The sequence below is a fragment of the Phyllobates terribilis genome, unplaced genomic scaffold, assembly GCF_046119375.1.
Source record: "Phyllobates terribilis strain yellow unplaced genomic scaffold, ASM4611937v1 Scaffold_1__5_contigs__length_1240528914, whole genome shotgun sequence".
In the NCBI taxonomy this organism is placed as follows: Eukaryota; Metazoa; Chordata; class Amphibia; order Anura; family Dendrobatidae; genus Phyllobates; species Phyllobates terribilis.
Window position 1 is genome coordinate 1,045,155,996 of NW_027362761.1, and position 18,344 is coordinate 1,045,174,339.

Consider the following 18,344-nt stretch of genomic DNA (forward strand, 5'->3'; position numbering starts at 1 on the left):
TCCTGGTAGGTATATATTAGTAAGGACATCAGAATGTATGGGCTCCTGGTAGGTATATATTAGTAAGGACATCAGAATGTATGAGCTCCTGGTAGGTATATATTAGTAAGGACATCAGAATGTATGGGCTCCTGGTAGGTATATATTAGTAAGTACATCAGAATGTATGGGCTCCTGGTAAGTATATATTAGTAAGTACATCAGAATGTATAGGCTCCTGGTAGGTATATATTAGTAAGGACATCAGAATGTATAGGCTCCTGGTAGGTATATATTAGTAAGGACATCAGAATGTATAGGCTCCTGGTAGGTATATATTAGTAAGGACATCAGAATGTATGGGCTCCTGGTAGGTATATATTAGTAAGTACATCAGAATGTATGGGCTCCTGGTAGGTATATGTTAGTAAGGACATCAGAATGTATGGGCTCCTGGTAGGCATATGTTAGTGAGGGCGTCAGAATGTATTGGCTCCTGGTAGGTAGATATTAGTAAGGACATCAGAATGTATTGGCTCCTGGTAGGTAGATATTAGTAAGGACATCAGAATGTGTGGGCTCCTGGTGGTATGTACTAATGAAGACATTCAGAATCTATGGGATCCTTATAGGTATATAGGCATATATGTTTCTGTATGTATGTGATCTTTGTATGCATGTGTCTGTATTTAGGTGCTCTGTGTATACACATTTGGCTATAGGTATGTATGTGCTCTTTGCATGCATGTGTTAGTATGTGTTCTGTTTATACATGTATTCTGTGTATATATATATATATATATATATGTCAATGTATGTGCTCTATATACATATAAATGTATGTGCTCTGTGTAAACATATATATGTGTATACATGCGTGTGTTATGTGTGTGAACACATATGTGTGTGTAACATACTGTCACATACTGTATGTGTGTGTACATAGCATCCATTTTTAAACCCTGGCAGCACAGACAAAAGTTCATAGGTGTAAACATGTTGGCAATCGCCGAACGAACGAGCAAAATGCTGCTCATTCATCAGGTGATTGGGTTGTTTAAGGCAGAACAAAAATCATTGTTTTCAGCAGCACATCGCCCGATGAAAACTGCAGATTTGATGCTGACAACATGATACTGAATGGGGACAGATCGATCTACTTGAACCTGTGATGGTTTAATTGCTGGTACTAAATATGGCTCAGTTGTTAGCACTGGGTTCAAATCCCACCAAGGACAACATCTGCAAGGAGTTTGTATGTTCTCCCCGTGTTTGATGTGTTTCCTCCTAGTTCTCCGGTTTCCTCCCACACTCTACAGACATACTGATAGGGAATTTATATTGAGAGCCCCAATGGGGACAGTTATCATAATGTCTGTAAAGTGGAACATGCAGCTGTCTTTTACTGTAATTTGACAGAACCCAATGGCCATCACTATAAGTCAGTAAAGTCCATTAGGTGCTCTTCTTCATCATGTGATGGATAGGTCACAGTTTGAATTCTGTTTTTTGCTCCTATGACAAATAAGTAATTTGGATTTTGAAGTGAATATGTAAAAAAAACTAACATTAAAGGTCATTTTAATCCACGATAAGCTTCAGCTTCATTGATAATAGTAACAGTACAATAATGGTGCGCACTTCCTTGGTTACTGTACTAGCACGGTAAATGGCACATTATCACACATAAACCGGTAATTATTTTTTTGATAGTACAATTTCTTTCATCTTACTTCATATTTCTATTTCAGATAAATATATTCTCCAGCGTCTATGAAATCACATCTTAAACCATCCCGGATAAAAATGACATAAAATATAAAATGACTTCACTGTATTCTCTACAGATATTTCAGGATAAAATTAGATCCTGGGATTAGATAAATGGATTCATAGTCAAAGAAAAAAAAGGACCTGGCAGGTTTTTATTTTTAGAAAAGATATTGCACCTAGCAAGCCGCAGAGAGATAAAAAAAAAATTAAACATACATGTATTTTATTTCAAACTTTCACATTTACTTTGATGACAATATATCAGTGTATACGACTTGATTTAATATTTTTATCACCAATGACATGCATCTATGCTATATGGTGAAAACATTTGTCCTCATTTGAACACAAAATAACTGCAAAAATACCAAAATGTGCAGTGGTTGACAGACACAATTGTACAGTATGTAGGAAGAATTGAAGTACCTCCTTGATAAGACCATATATATGAAAATATTGCAAGATCTGTTGAGCTCCTCGGCCTCGGGATAGAGCCACAAGAGGAGGAGAAGTCTGTGAAATTGTGTGATGTATGCCAAGTGTAATTCTGAATATTTGTTCCTATCCTGTACATGTAGGCACTGTGCAGTACCACTTCTCTTATCCTGTACATGTAGGCACTGTGATGTACCTCTTCTCTTATCCTGTACATATAGGCACTGTGCAGCACCACTTCTCTTATCCTGTACATGTAGGCACTGTGATGTACCACTTCTCTTATCCTGTACATATAAGCTCTGTGCAGCACCTCTTCTCTTATCCTGTACATATAGGGACTGTGCAGCACCACTTCTCTTCTCCTGTACATATAAGCTCTGTGCAGTACTACTTCTCTTATCCTGTACATATAGGGACTGTGCAGCACCACTTCTCTTCTCCTGTACATATAAGCTCTGTGCAGCACCACTTCTCTTATCCTGTACATATAGGGACTGTGCAGCACCACTTCTCTTCTCCTGTACATATAAGCTCTGTGCAGCACCACTTCTCTTATCCTGTACATATAGGCACTGTGCAGCACCACTTCTCTTATCCTGTACATATAAGCACTGTGCAGCACCACTTCTCTTATCCTGTACATGTAGGCACTGTGATGTACCTCTTCTCTTATCCTGTACATATAGGGACTGTGCAGCACCACTTCTCTTATCCTGTACATATAAGCTCTGTGCAGTACCACTTCTCTTATCCTGTACATATAGGCACTGTGCAGCACCACTTCTCTTATCCTGTATATAATAGCACTGCACAGTACCACTTCTCTTATCCTGTATATAATAGCACTGCACAGTACCTCTTCTCTTATCCTGTACATATAGGCACTGTGCAGCACCACTTCTCTTATCCTGTACATGTAGGCACTGTGATGTACCTCTTCTCTTATCCTGTACATATAGGGACTGTGCAGCACCACTTCTCTTATCCTGTACATATAGGGACTATGCAACACCACTTCTCTTATCCTGTACATATAGGGACTGTGTAGTACCACTTCTCTTATTCTGTACATATAGGGACTGTGCAGTACCACTTCTCTTATCCTGTACATATAGGGACTGTGCAGTACCACTTCTCTTATCCTGTACATATAGGGACTGAGCAGCACCACTTCTCTTATCCTGTACATATAGGGACTGTGTGGTACCACTTCTCTTATCCTGTACATATAGAGACTGTGCAGCACCACTTCTCTTATCCTGTACATATAGGGACTGTGTAGTACCACTTCTCTTATCCTGTACATATAGGGACTGTGCAGTACCACTTCTCTTATCCTGTACATATAGGGACTGTGTAGTACCACTTCTCTTATCCTGTACATACAAGCTCTGTGCAGTACCACTTCTCTTATCCTGTACATATGGGGACTGTGTAGTACCACTTCTCTCATCCTGTACATATAGGGACTGTGCAGTACCACTTCTCTTATCCTGTACATATAGGGACTGTGTAGTACCACTTCTCTTATCCTGTACATACAAGCTCTGTGCAGTACCACTTCTCTTATCCTGTACATATGGGGACTGTGTAGTACCACTTCTCTTATCCTGTACATATAGGGACTGTGTAGTACCATTTCTCTTATCCTGTACATATAGGGACTGTGCAGCACCACTTCTCTTATCCTGTACATATAAGCTCTGTGCAGTACCACTTCTCTTATCCTGTACATATAGGCACTGTGCAGCACCACTTCTCTTATCCTGTATATAATAGCACTGCACAGTACCACTTCTCTTATCCTGTATATAATAGCACTGCACAGTACCACTTCTCTTATCCTGTATATAATAGCACTGCACAGTACCTCTTCTCTTATCCTGTACATATAGGCACTGTGCAGCACCACTTCTCTTATCCTGTACATGTAGGCACTGTGATGTACCTCTTCTCTTATCCTGTACATATAGGGACTGTGCAGCACCACTTCCCTTATCCTGTACATATAAGCTCTGTGCAGTACTACTTCTCTTATCCTGTACATATAGGGACTGTGCAGCACCACTTCTCTTCTCCTGTACATATAAGCTCTGTGCAGTACCACTTCTCTTATCCTGTACATGTAGGCACTGTGATGTACCTCTTCTCTTATCCTGTACATATAGGCACTGTGCAGCACCACTTCTCTTCTCCTGTACATATAAGCTCTGTGCAGTACCACTTCTCTTATCCTGTACATGTAGGCACTGTGAAGCACCACTCCTCTTATACTGTACATATAGGGACTGTGAAGCACCACTTCTCTTATCCTGTACATATAGGGACTGTGTAGTACCACTTCTCTTATCCTGTACATATAGGGACTGTGCAGCACCACTTCTCTTATCCTGTACATATAGGGACTGTGCAGCACCACTTCTCTTATCCTGTACATATAGGGACTGTGCAGTACCACTTCTCTTATCCTGTACATGTAGGCACTGTGATGTACCTCTTCTCTTATCCTGTACATATAGGGACTGTGCAGCACCACTTCTCTTATCCTGTACATATAAGCTCTGTGCAGTACCACTTCTCTTATCCTGTACATGTAGGCACTGTGATGTACCTCTTCTCTTATCCTGTAGATATAGGGACTGTGCAGCACCACTTCTCTTATCCTGTACATATAAGCTCTGTGCAGTACCACTTCTCTTATCCTGTACATATAGGGACTGTGCAGTACCACTTCTCTTATCCTGTACATATAGGGACTATGCAGCACTACTTCTCTTATCCTGTACATATAGGGACTGTGTAGTACCACTTCTCTTATTCTGTACATATAGGGACTGTGCAGTACCACTTCTCTTATCCTGTACATATAGGGACTGTGCAGTACCACTTCTCTTATCCTGTACATGTAGGCACTGTGATGTACCTCTTCTCTTATCCTGTACATAAAGGGACTGTGTAGCACCACTTCTCTTATCCTGTACATATAGGGACTGTGTAGTACCACTTCTCTCATCCTGTACATATAGGGACTGTGCAGTACCACTTCTCTTATCCTGTACATATAGGGACTGTGTAGTACCACTTCTCTTATCCTGTACATACAAGCTCTGTGCAGTACCACTTCTCTTATCCTGTACATATAGGGACTGTGCAGCACCACTTCTCTTATCCTGTACATATAAGCTCTGTGCAGTACCACTTCTCTTATCCTGTACATGTAGGCACTGTGATGTACCTCTTCTCTTATCCTGTACATATAGGGACTGTGTGGTACCACTTCTCTTATCCTGTACATATAGAGACTGTGCAGCACCACTTCTCTTATCCTGTACATATAGGGACTGTGTAGTACCACTTCTCTTATCCTGTACATATAGGGACTGTGCAGTACCACTTTTCTTATCCTGTAAATATAAGCTCTGTGCAGTACCACTTCTCTTATACTGTACATATAGGGACTGTGCAGTACCACTTTTCTTATCCTGTAAATATAAGCTCTGTGCAGTACCACTTCTCTTATCCTGTACATATAGAGACTGTGCAGTACCACTTCTCTTATCCTGTACATATAGGGAACTGTGTAGTACCACTTCACTTATCCTGTACATATAGGGACTGTACAGTACCACTTCTCTTATCCTGTACATATAAGCACTGTGCAGTACCACTTCTCTTATCCTGTACATATAAGCACTGTGCAGCACCACTTCTCTTATCCTGTACATATAGGGACTGTGCAGCACCACTTCTCTTATCCTGTACATATAGGGACAGTGTAGTACCACTTCTCTTATCCTGTACATACAAGCTCTGTGCAGTACCACTTCTCTTATCCTGTACATATAGGGACTGTGCAGCACCACTTCTCTTATCCTGTACATATAGGGACTGTGTAGTACCACTTCTCTTATCCTGTACATATAGGGACTGTGCAGTACCACTTTTCTTGTCCTGTACATATAAGCTCTGTGCAGTACCACTTCTCTTATACTGTACATATAAGGACTGTGCAGCACCACTTCTCTTATCCTGTACATATAGGGACTGTACAGTACCACTTCTCTTATCCTGTACATATAGGCACTGTGATGTACCTCTTCTCTTATCCTGTACATATAGGGACTGTTCAGCACTACTTCTCTTATCCTGTACATATAAGCTCTGTGCAGCACCACTTCTCTTATCCTGTACATATAGGCACTGTGCAGTACCACTTCTCTTATCCTGTACATATAGGCACTGTGCGGTACCACTTCTCTTATCCTGTACATATAAGCACTGTGCAGCACCACTTCTCTTATCCTGTACATATAGGCACTGTGCAGTACCACTTCTCTTATCCTGTACATATAGGCACTGTGCGGTACCACTTCTCTTATCCTGTACATATAAGCACTGTGCAGCACCACTTCTCTTATCCTGTACATGTAGGCACTGTGCAGCACCACTTCTCTTATCCTGTACATGTAGGCACTGTGATGTACCTCTTCTCTTATCCTGTACATATAGGGACTGTGCAGCACCACTTCTCTTATCCTGTACATATAAGCTCTGTGCAGTACCACTTCTCTTATCCTGTACATATAGGCACTGTGCAGCACCACTTCTCTTATCCTGTATATAATAGCACTGCACAGTACCACTTCTCTTATCCTGTATATAATAGCACTGCACAGTACCTCTTCTCTTATCCTGTACATATAGGCACTGTGCAGCACCACTTCTCTTATCCTGTACATGTAGGCACTGTGATGTACCTCTTCTCTTATCCTGTACATATAGGCACTGTGCAGCACCACTTCTCTTCTCCTGTACATGTAGGCACTGTGATGTACCTCTTCTCTTATCCTGTACATATAGGGACTGTGCAGCACCACTTCTCTTATCCTGTACATATAAGCTCTGTGCAGTACCACTTCTCTTATCCTGTACATGTAGGCACTGTGATGTACCACTTCTCTTATCCTGTACATATAAGCACTGTGCAGTACCACTTCTCTTATCCTGTACATATAGGGACTGTGCAGCACCACTTCTCTTATCCTGTACATATAGGGACTGTGCAGTACCACTTCTCTTATCCTGTACATATAGGGACTGTGCAGCACCACTTCTCTTATCCTGTACATATAGGGACTGTGTAGTACCACTTCTCTTATCCTGTACATACAAGCTCTGCGCAGTACCACTTTTCTTATCCTGTACATATAAGCTCTGTGCAGTACCACTTCTCTTATACTGTACATATAGGGACTGTGCAGCACCACTTCTCTTATCCTGTACATATAGGGACTGTGATGTACCACTTCTCTTATCCTGTACATATAAGCACTGTGCAGCACCACTTCTCTTATCCTGTACATATAGGCACTGTGCAGCACCACTTCTCTTATCCTGTACATATAAGCACTGTGCAGCACCACTTCTCTTATCCTGTACATATATGGACTGTGCAGTACCACTTCTCTTATCCTGTACATATAGGCACTGTGCAGTACCACTTCTCTTATCCTGTACATATATGGACTGTGCAGCACCACTTCTCTTATCCTGTATACATAGGCACTTTGAAGCACCACTTCTCTTATCCTATATATAATAGCACTTCACAGTACCACTTCTCTTATCCTGTATATATATATGCACTGCACAATACCACTTCTGTTATACTGTATATATTTGCACTGCACAGTACCACTTTTGTTATTCTGTATATATTAGCACTGCACAGTACCACTTCTCTTATCCTGTATATATTAGCACTGCACAATACCACTTCTCTTATCCTGTATATATTAGCACTGCACAGTACCACTTCTCTTATCCTGTATATAATAGCACTGCACAGTACCACTTCTCTTATCCTGTATATATTATCACTGCACAGTACCACTTCTCGTATCCTGTATATAATAGCACTGCACACTACCAGTTCTCATATCCTGTATATAATAGCACTGCACAGTACCACTTCTCTCATCCTGTATATAATAGCACTGCACAGTACCACTTCTCTTATCTTCTATATAATAGCACTTCACAGTACCACTTCCATTATTCTGTATATATTAGCAGTGCACAGTACCACTTCTCTTATCCTGTATATAATAGCACTGCACAGTACCACTTCTCTTATCCTGTATATAATAGCACTGCACAGTACCACTTCTCTTATCCTGTATATAATAGCACTGCACAGTACCACTTCTTTTATACTGCATACAATCGCAGTGCACAGTACCACTTCCCTTATCCTATATATTTTAGCAGTGCACAGTACCACTTCTCTTATCCTGTATATAATAGCACTGCACAGTACCACTTCTTTTATCCTGTATATAATAGCAATTCACAGCACCACTTCCCTTATTCTGTACATATTAGCAGTGCACAGTACCACTTCTCTTATCCTGTATATAATAGCACTGCACAGTACCACTTCTCTTATCCTGTATATAATAGCACTGCGCAGTACCACTTCTCTTATTATATATATAATAGCACTGCACAGTACCTCTTCTCCTATCCTGTATATAATAGCACTTCACAGTACCACTTCTCTCATCCTGTATATAATAGCACTGCACAGTACCACTCCTCTCATCCTGTATATTATAGCACTGCACAGTACCACTTCTCTTATCCTGTATATAATAGCACTGCACAGTACCTCTTCTCTTATCCTGTATATAATAGCACTTCACAGTACCACTGCTCTCATCCTGTATATAATAGCACTGCACAGTACCACTTCTCTTATCCTGTATATAATAGCACTGCACAGTACCACTTCTCTTATTTTATATGTATTAGCATTGCACAGTACCACTTTTCTTATTCTATATATATATATATATATTAGCACTGCACAGTACCTCTTCTCTTATCCTGTATATAATGGCACTGTACAGTACCACTTCTCTTATCCTGTATATAATAGCACTGCACAGTACCACTGCTCTTATTTTATATATATTAGCACTGCACAGTACCACTTCTCTTATCCTGTATATAATAGCACTGCACAGTACCACTTCTCTTATCCTGTATATAATAGCACTGCACAGTACCACTTCTCTTATTTTATATGTATTAGCATTGCACAGTACCACTTCTCTTATTCTATATATATATATATATTAGCACTGCACAGTACCACTTCTCTTATCCTGTATATAATAGCACTGCACAGTACCACTTCTCTGATTCTATATATATATTAGCACTGCACAGTACCACTTCTCTTATCCTGTATATAATAGCACTGTACAGTACCACTTCTGAATACATGGTCATTGCATGGGATCACTTCTCTTTTACGGTATTCATTAGCATACACAGTACCATTTCCCAAGTGCCATTTGAATTTTTGTCTCAGATAAATAAAGGCGACATACATCCCAGAGTACCTGATGTAAAGACTATGGCCCAATTCATCAACAGGCCATGCTGGAGTCAGACGCTCCTGATTCATGATTCACTAAGAGGCGCACACGTCTTAATGAATCTGGTGCATCTCAACAGTACTGGAGTAAGATTTGTGGAGTAAGGAACGCTGCCACTCATCATGAATTTGACGAGTGGGGATTGCCATGCCCCTGACCCAGCTCCACCCACATTGTTGGAGATGGGAGAAGCTGGCGTGAGACCGCAAAAAGTCTAAAAATTTTAGTACAAGCTCTTTGCAGACACTAAGCTAGCAGAATTATAAATACAGCTCTGGACTATAATATAGGCTGTAATTTACAGTCAGTACAGGATAGATAGTAGCGTATTACAAAATTACATTTTTTATATTAAGTCAAAGTGTAAATTAAAATCTGGATATAGAAGCTACTAGCCTGACAATCAAAATACAGCATTAGTCATCAATCATATACATAGAATACATTTGGGCTCCTACCGTTCTAATGGCCGTTGGTATTCCCGATTCATCGACAGGTCCAATCCCTGTATAGTGTGGTGCTTTAATGACCGTGACTTTTTTCTCTTCTTCTGAGGTCCTGCAGATTGGTATAGTGCTGCTGCTCCGGATCACATCTGACTGGTACTGGGAGAACGACTCCGAAGAGTCTGCCACACAATGGAAAATGTTGATTTTATTTCATTTTCATTGACAAGATTGTCATACAGAATTATTAGAGAGAACGTTTAAGCCATAGACAATGCAAGCTCACATCTGATCAGACACTATTTAAATGGCAAAATGGCCCTTATATGGTTTAACGGGCAAACAATCCAGTTTTTCAAAAATATCTATGAGTAGAATATATAAAATAAACAATCAACAGCAATAAATAATGATATACCATGTAATCATGTAGCTAGGAACAGGTATGATTCAGAAGGAATAGGGGCACCTGGGAAAGTAGAGACTGACCCCTAAAAAAGCAACATGGACTGTTATAAAGTCATACAGTAACCGTACATTAAATGGACTCACTGCTTGGCATTGTTAAAACTTTCCAGACAGCCTCAGAGCCAGAGCCCACGTTAATTATATCAGGTCAAAAACACCATGGACAGGTTCCCTGGGCAAAAACACTGCAAAATACAAAATAACAATCTGCTCCGATTATTGCATTTTGCGGTGTTTTTTTCATGCATTTTTGTTGCAGACCTGAAGCAGTATTTTTTTTTTTTTTTGTGCAGAATTGCTGGTATTCTACACTTAAAAGTGCAATTGTGTTTTTAATTGCATTGTTTCTGGCTTCCTACAGAAGCCGAATGATTTTTTTTTAAAAACAACAGTGAGGATTTGTTTTCTTGAAATCACATCGACTTTGATTGAATTGTTAATGCTGCCTACTTTGTGCACAAAAATAAATGCAGCACTTATGCTATGCAAGAACATACCTAAAGCTATGTTCACATAATCCGATTTTGATGCGGTAAATCCACTCTGAATTGGCCCAAAAAATGCATTGCAAGCCATATCCTATCATTGCAAACCTTTCTCTGAGAATTTGCAAGATCTGTGCACTTCCTGACAGAATTTCATGTGCGTTTAAATCAGCAGCATGTCCATTCTTTGTGTGTTTTTCCTACGCACTGGAAAAAACGCATGGCAAATCCGCAGGCAAAAACGCATTAAAAACACTGCAGAATTTCTGCAAGCAAATACTGATCGTGCGCACATACCCTAAAAGAGATTTTTTGTTCTATAGGATTCTTTATTAATGCAGCAAAAATTAAAGGTGGCATGCTCCAAAGGGCACGGTATTACACAAGTAAGTCACCCTTAGAACTATTACTTTTGTGGGTCAAAAACGTGAACACGAAACCCCATAAAGCACCACGCTCCGGTGTATGAAGCTGTAGAGGCATCAGTGAAAAGTCTCCTGCCCTGTCCACGAGGCCAATCTGTGGTTATACGTATATACATGTGGTCAGAACTGTTGCCTCGTCCCAGTCTAGCCCCGCCGTGTGGTTTCCCATTCTTTTAGTTTATCAGCTAAGCTTCGCAGTCTCATATTTTATGTCTTTCATTGAGAAGTGCCAACTTTATCTATCAGAATCATTGTAATATTTCCCGCCATCAGAATACATAGCAGAAGTGAGAAGTCAATGAATTCCTATTGAGAAGCAGGAGCAGTTTTCTATTTTCCGTCGGGGAGACGTTGCGGCCGGGTGCCGACAGAGTGATTTGGATAAGTTGTACATCGGACAGAACAGATGAGAGGTTATGGAATAACTCCGGTGTTAGTCTACACACCTACAGACATCAAGCGTCGCTGGTGCAGTAAAATATTATCCCTGCCAGAGATGTTAACATGCTTTTACTCCATTTCTAGAGCCATGACACCGGATCTTTTATATTACCGGTCTTTAATGAGTAAAGATTTCCCAAGATTCATTACCCGACGCGGTCATACAACATCCTCCAGCACCACAATGGGACATTTCATTTTTTAGCTCGTGAGTATAAAAGGTTATACAAATTAGGGTGGGCCCTGGAGGCCAGTGAAAAGCAACGTCAAGAACAATAAGTGTTTCAAATAGGGCACGCAGAAGGCAATTGTCTGATTCTGGCAGAATATCAGAGGTCTCTTTTGTTTCAGAATCTCCTCTTTGTAGTTAGGCTGAAATTATCCACATTCCTGCTGCAGCAGACAGGACATATTCACATAGGAGCAGCCTCCTGACGCACCTCTTTACACCCAACCACCCTATTGTTACACGGGTAATTGCACTCACTACTTCTCATTAATCTTTAAGAAGAAATCAAATCACTAAGAATATAATTATAGCTTAAAAAAAGCTTAAGAGGTGGAGAACCTGCACTAAGGACGACACCACATTTTTTTTTATTTGAATTCTTCCACCTCGTGTCTTAATTAGAAAGTCCTGGTAAGCTTGTAAACCAGAGTGCAAAATGATAGCCCCCTAATAGAGTCGCAAAGGCTTAATGCGGGCAGAGCCATTTGGAGCCGGTTACTTAAAGTCTCAGTGTTCCTGTATCATTTTAGTGGATGTAGAAAGCTTCACAGGCTTGACCCAAAACTATAATTCAGAGCTTACTGTCTTCAATGTTGCGGCATATTCCCGGGATGGAGGTGGGACTTAGACATTTAGTGTAAAAGAATTAAAGTTCAAGAATGTTTCTGCCCTGTCCAATAATGTGTCTACATTGGGCTGTCAAAAAATACTGTACTCTGCCCCTTGCAGTGTTGCGAATGCTGACAACACGAGAGAAATGTGTACTTCTGAGCCTCAGGTGTCACCATATTATGGCGCCACAAGAAGACATTTTTTTATTGAAAAATATACAAGTAAAGTTCCTATAAAAGGAACTTGTCATCAGGTTTCCCCTATAACAGACATTTAATACATTCCTAACAAGCCCACTATTTCCCCCAGGTAGCACCATATACCTTAAAATAAAAAAAAATTGAAGTTGTCCAGCGCTGCATTCTAATGTTCACCGAGTGGTTCGATGGATGTCTCCGGACCACCCCTCCATCTATAAATGACATGGATGATATCTACTACTTCATTTAAACAGCCGTCAAAGCCACAATAGTGTGCATCCTCTCTGCTAGCTGTGTACATCAATCATAGGTGATGGGGCAGCATCACAAGGTAGTGAGGGGGCACCGAGTGCTATATAGAAATGTCCATCGCAGCTTCGGTGATCATTAGAATGTAGCGCTGGACAACTTGTAAGCTTTCTCATTTTAGGTATATGGGGCTGCTTGGGTGATACAGTGGGCTGGTTAGGAATTAAAAGACTTGGTGGTAACAGTTTATATAAGTAAGATCTGATGGTACGATCCTTTTAAAGTCAGGGCCTATGTTTTATTGGCTAACTCACAAATAATGCACATGTTCTGTATAGCTCAGCGTTTCCCAAACTCCAGTCCTCACGGCCCCCCAACAAGTCATGTTTTCAGGATTTCCATAGTGTTGCACAGTTGAGAGAATTCCTCATGCCTTGAAGATATTTCCATCACCTGTGCAACACTAAGGAAATCCTGAAAACATGACCTGTTAGGGACCTGTGAGGACTGGAGTTTGGGAAACACTGGAACAGATGGAGGGCGAGTTCTTTCTGGTGAGTCAGTACCAGATATTATGTCCAATCTCTTTTTCTCTTTTCAGCATGGTCTTCTCCCACAAATAAGGTAGCTAATAGAAGCACTGAAACTTACAGGTGAAGCAGTAAGACTGAACAAACACACTGGACAGGATGCTAATTATTCTACAATTCTTATGTAGACAGACATAGTATATCCGGGCCTTAATAAACCACTTACAAACCACCATGAACCACCACGACCATGCTGCCAATAAGAGCAGCAGTGCTATGACATGAACAGTAGTGCGGTGCAGTGCCTGGTGCCTTACTGTATGGGGAGCCACCGGGTAAGCCAGCAATTTCTATCTAGTCGTGTAAACACTTTTATGAGTTATCCCCAGGATATTACACCGGAGTGCGGTGAACTAATCAAATATGATGTAAAGGTAAATCAAAGAGACTATAATAAAATCTACTACGGAAAATACAGAACTGAGCAAATGTTTGGTCAAATTACCGGTACATACAGCATTTTACTGATAAAAGTGTGAAAGTGATAAAAGTTAAAGGTCATGTGCACTTTAGAATCATGTTTTTCATTATTTTAATGCATAAAAAAAGATTGTGAAAATCTTCTTGTCTGAAAGATACGAGCAGTGGTGGATACAGAGAGAAGGGGGCCCCGGTGCAGGAACAATATAGGAGCCCTCTGCAGCCTAATAGCCCATCATAATGCACAGTTCCACCTGCTTTGGAGATGGTAGTGGCCCCCTATCACTCGGGACCCTGTGCAGCAGCAGAGGTTGCACCAATGATATGTATTCTCTTGGACAAGAGTACAAATATTATGCATCTACTGTTCCAGTTCGCAATCGAAGCATCTCCATGGTTACAGACGACAGACAATCCCGGTGTAGTCTGATCCTGCTTTTACATGGAAGTCAGATAATGACACGGATTCCCTGATATTTCAGACCAGGGTTGGTTTAAGATGTCATGTCCCTTTATATCTCAGACCAGAGGGATCGACTCACTTTGTAGGGCTGCGTGTTAGAACCTTGCTGTTAGGTTTTTTTCCTTTGCTGGTCACATGACCTTGTTGGCCTATTTAATCCTGCTCCGCCCTTCTGGCTTTGCTGGACTTCATTGTATATCTACTTTCTAGCTAGCCTGTGCTCTGTATCTAACTCTGTTAGTTTGCTTGGTCTACGGACCTCTATGTTCTATCTATTTTGTTTGTTCGTCTGTCTGCTACTATTTCTGTTAGGAGGTGTCCCATATTCCTCCCAGTCCTTAGTACTTGTAGGGATTCCCTCCCCACATCTATAGGTCTCCGTACAGACTAGATTAGGACTTTAGCAGGTCTGATCGCAGGATCAGGTTCCCTGTTACATCGTAGGGATTCAGCGGAGTCCTATAGTAGGGACAGATCTCCTCTCTTTCCTTAGCTTTGGTAGCAGAACATAACAGTAAGTCCAGCCTGCAAATTCTCTAAGGAAAGATTTTTTTTTGTTCCATCATGGTGTCGGTTCAGGATTTGGCTAAACACCTGCAGGGACTCTCTCTGGAAGTGGCCGAGCTCCGTCAGCACGTGAGTAACTGTCCTGGAGCATATTTCTTGGAGCCTAAGGTATGTTTGCCGGATTTATTTTTTGGTGAACATCGAGAATTTTTTTCATTTAAAAATGCTTGCTTATTGTATTTTCGTTTGAGACCCAAGTCCTCTGGGGATGAATCCCAGCGCGTAGGGTTCATAATGTCACTTTTGCGCAAAGAGCCTCAGGAGTGGGCCTTTTCTTTGCAACCTAGTGATACATGCTTCAGATCAGTGGATAGTTTTTTTTCTGCTTTGGGACTATTATATGATGATCCTGACCGTGTCGCATCAGCTGAGACTGAGTTGAGACGTTTAAAACAAGGATCAGGTAATGTGGAAAAATATTGTACTCATTTTCGTCGTTGGTCCACTCAAACAGGGTGGAACGATTCTGCTCTGAAAAGTCTATTTCTTGCTGGGCTCAGTGAAAGGGTTAAAGACCTGCTAATTGCTTATCCTACACCTGAGGATTTGCAACAGGCTATGCAATTAGCTATACGGGTGGATAGGAGACTGCGTGCAAGGGTTAATGAGAGCAAATCCTCTGCTATGTCAGTTTCTGGTTATGATAATGTGTGTACTAACAGTGGTGAACCGATGGAGATTGGATCGGTGACACCTTGCTCTCAAGAAAAAGACCGTCGTTTTTCGGAAGTCATTAAGTGGGTGCGCCAATGTACTATATGTGCTAGATCTAAGTCCTCACATACTCCTGCTGCGGGGTTGCTTTGTCCTTTGGAGGTCCCCAGTGCTCCTTGGACACATTTGGCTATGGACTTTATAACTGACCTTCCCCCCTCTGAGGGTTTTACTGTCATCTGGGTGGTCGTGGACCGTTTTAGCAAGATGTGTCACTTGGTTCCCTTCGTCAAACTGCCCTGCGCTAAAACTCTCGCTAAGGCCTTTGTCAAGGAAATTGTCAGACTTCATGGCGTTCCTACTGACATTGTTTCTGATAGGGGTCCTCAGTTCGTGGCTCGTTTTTGGCGTGCCTTTTGTGACAGGTTGGGAATTCATTTGTCGTTTTCGTCCGGATATCATCCTGAATCTAATGGCCAGACAGAAAGGAAAAACCAGGATGTTGAGCAGTTCTTGCGTTGTTTTGTGGCAGACAATCAAGAGGGGTGGTCTGAGTTTCTGCCACTTGCCGAATTTGCTCTGAACAATCATACATCTTCTTCTGCTGGTTGTTCGCCTTTTTTTTGTTGTTCTGGGAGACATCCGTCGTTTGGGTCGTTCTCCAAGTTGGGATCTGCCGTGCCTGAGGAGGAGAATTTTTCCGGTGATTTGGAAAGAGTTTGGACGGATGTGCGTGGTAATCTTCAGGAGGCCAACAGAAAATCTAAAGACTACTTTGATAGGAAACGACAGGAGGTTTTGTTCGCTGTTGGTGACATGGTTTGGTTGTCCTCTAGGAATCTGCGGTTGAGGATTCCTTCTAAGAAATTGGGTCCCAAATTTGTTGGGCCCTTTAAGGTGCTTCAGGTTGTCAACCAATCTGCTGTTAGGTTGGAGGTTCCTACCTCCTGGAGAATTAATCCGGTCTTTCATGTCTCTCTGTTAAAAAAAGCTGTTGTGTCGGATGGTGACGCCTCTGCCTCTGTTCCTCCGGTGGTGGAGGACGGGGAATATGAAATTTCTCGCATCCTTGACTCTAGACGGTATAGAGGTAGTTTGCAGTATCTTGTGGCCTGGAAAGGTTTCGGACCCGAGGATAACTCTTGGGTGAGGTCAGATGATGTTTCCGCGTCCAGACTTATCAGAGCGTTTCACAGGAGATTTCCTGATAAGCCTGGTCCTAGGGGATCCGGAGGATCCTCTTAGAAGGGGGGGTACTGTTAGAACCTTGCTGTTAGGTTTTTTTTCCTTTGCTGGTCACATGACCTTGTTGGCCTATTTAATCCTGCTCCGCCCTTCTGGCTTTGCTGGACTTCATTGTATATCTACTTTCTAGCTAGCCTGTGCTCTGTATCTAACTCTGTTAGTTTGCTTGGTCTACGGACCTCTATGTTCTATCTATTTTGTTTGTTCGTCTGTCTGCTACTATTTCTGTTAGGAGGTGTCCCATATTCCTCCCAGTCCTTAGTACTTGTAGGGATTCCCTCCCCACATCTATAGGTCTCCGTACAGACTAGATTAGGACTTTAGCAGGTCTGATCGCAGGATCAGGTTCCCTGTTACATCGTAGGGATTCAGCTGAGTCCTATAGTAGGGACAGATCTCCTCTCTTTCCTTAGCTTTGGTAGCAGAACATAACACTGCGCTGCTGAAAGGAAAGTCTTTGGCAAATAGTGGATGAAACAGTTTTATTACCATGGAACATTTTGACGCCACACCACTTGAAAAAGAGTGGTAATAAAAACTGTTTCATCCAGTATTGGCCAAAGACTTTCCTTTCAGCAGCGCAGCCCTACGATGTGAATTGTTTCCCTTTGTCTGAAAACTCTCTTTGAGGATCTCATCCCCCAGATGATACTATATATGCACTAGATTCACTTGTAAAATGTCCAGTATTCCACTAATCTGTATCTCAGGATATATGTATCTCAGGAGTATCTAACCATAGTTCCAACAGCCAATAATCTCATTATGTGTGTGTAGATTGTAGACACAGTAGAGCTGTCACCACAGGGGGTCTTACATGCAGTCTCAGATGAAGGCTTCTAGAATATTCTTCATTGTTTTTAACTAACAGTAAATGCTTAAGGGGGAGGGTGATCACTTCTGACCTGGGAGGGGACTGATCCCAGTGAAAGAAAGGAGAGTCGTGTTTTAGTAGAGAGTTGGTGGAAGGATGCCGGAGGGTTAGGATCTGTGGCTGTGGACCTGGAGTTGATGAATGGATGGCTTATGGAGTGTTGAAGATCTGTTATCAACTAAAGTGGATACACGTGCTTCAGTTGTGGATTTAAACTTTATTGAAGAACTTCTGCTACTGGATACCTGTGCTTTCATAGTTTTATCTGTCGCCTGGAGGATCATGGACTGTGGCTACAGACTATACTGGCTGGAGATACGAAATCTGTGGGCCAACCAAAA

At 41.5% G+C, this 18,344-nt stretch overlaps 1 protein-coding gene across 32 annotated transcripts in view; it reads right to left on the reverse strand.

Moving 5' to 3' along the window:
- The window catches only part of SORBS2 (sorbin and SH3 domain containing 2), a 417,459-nt gene that overhangs the window by 118,287 nt on the left and 280,828 nt on the right, over positions 1-18,344 (reverse strand). For all 32 annotated transcript variants that reach the window (XM_073645333.1, XM_073645328.1, XM_073645327.1 and 29 more), the window contains one exon: positions 10,094-10,263. In XM_073645333.1, the coding sequence (XP_073501434.1) occupies positions 10,094-10,263 (170 nt within the window). The remainder of the gene's footprint in view (positions 1-10,093; positions 10,264-18,344) is intronic.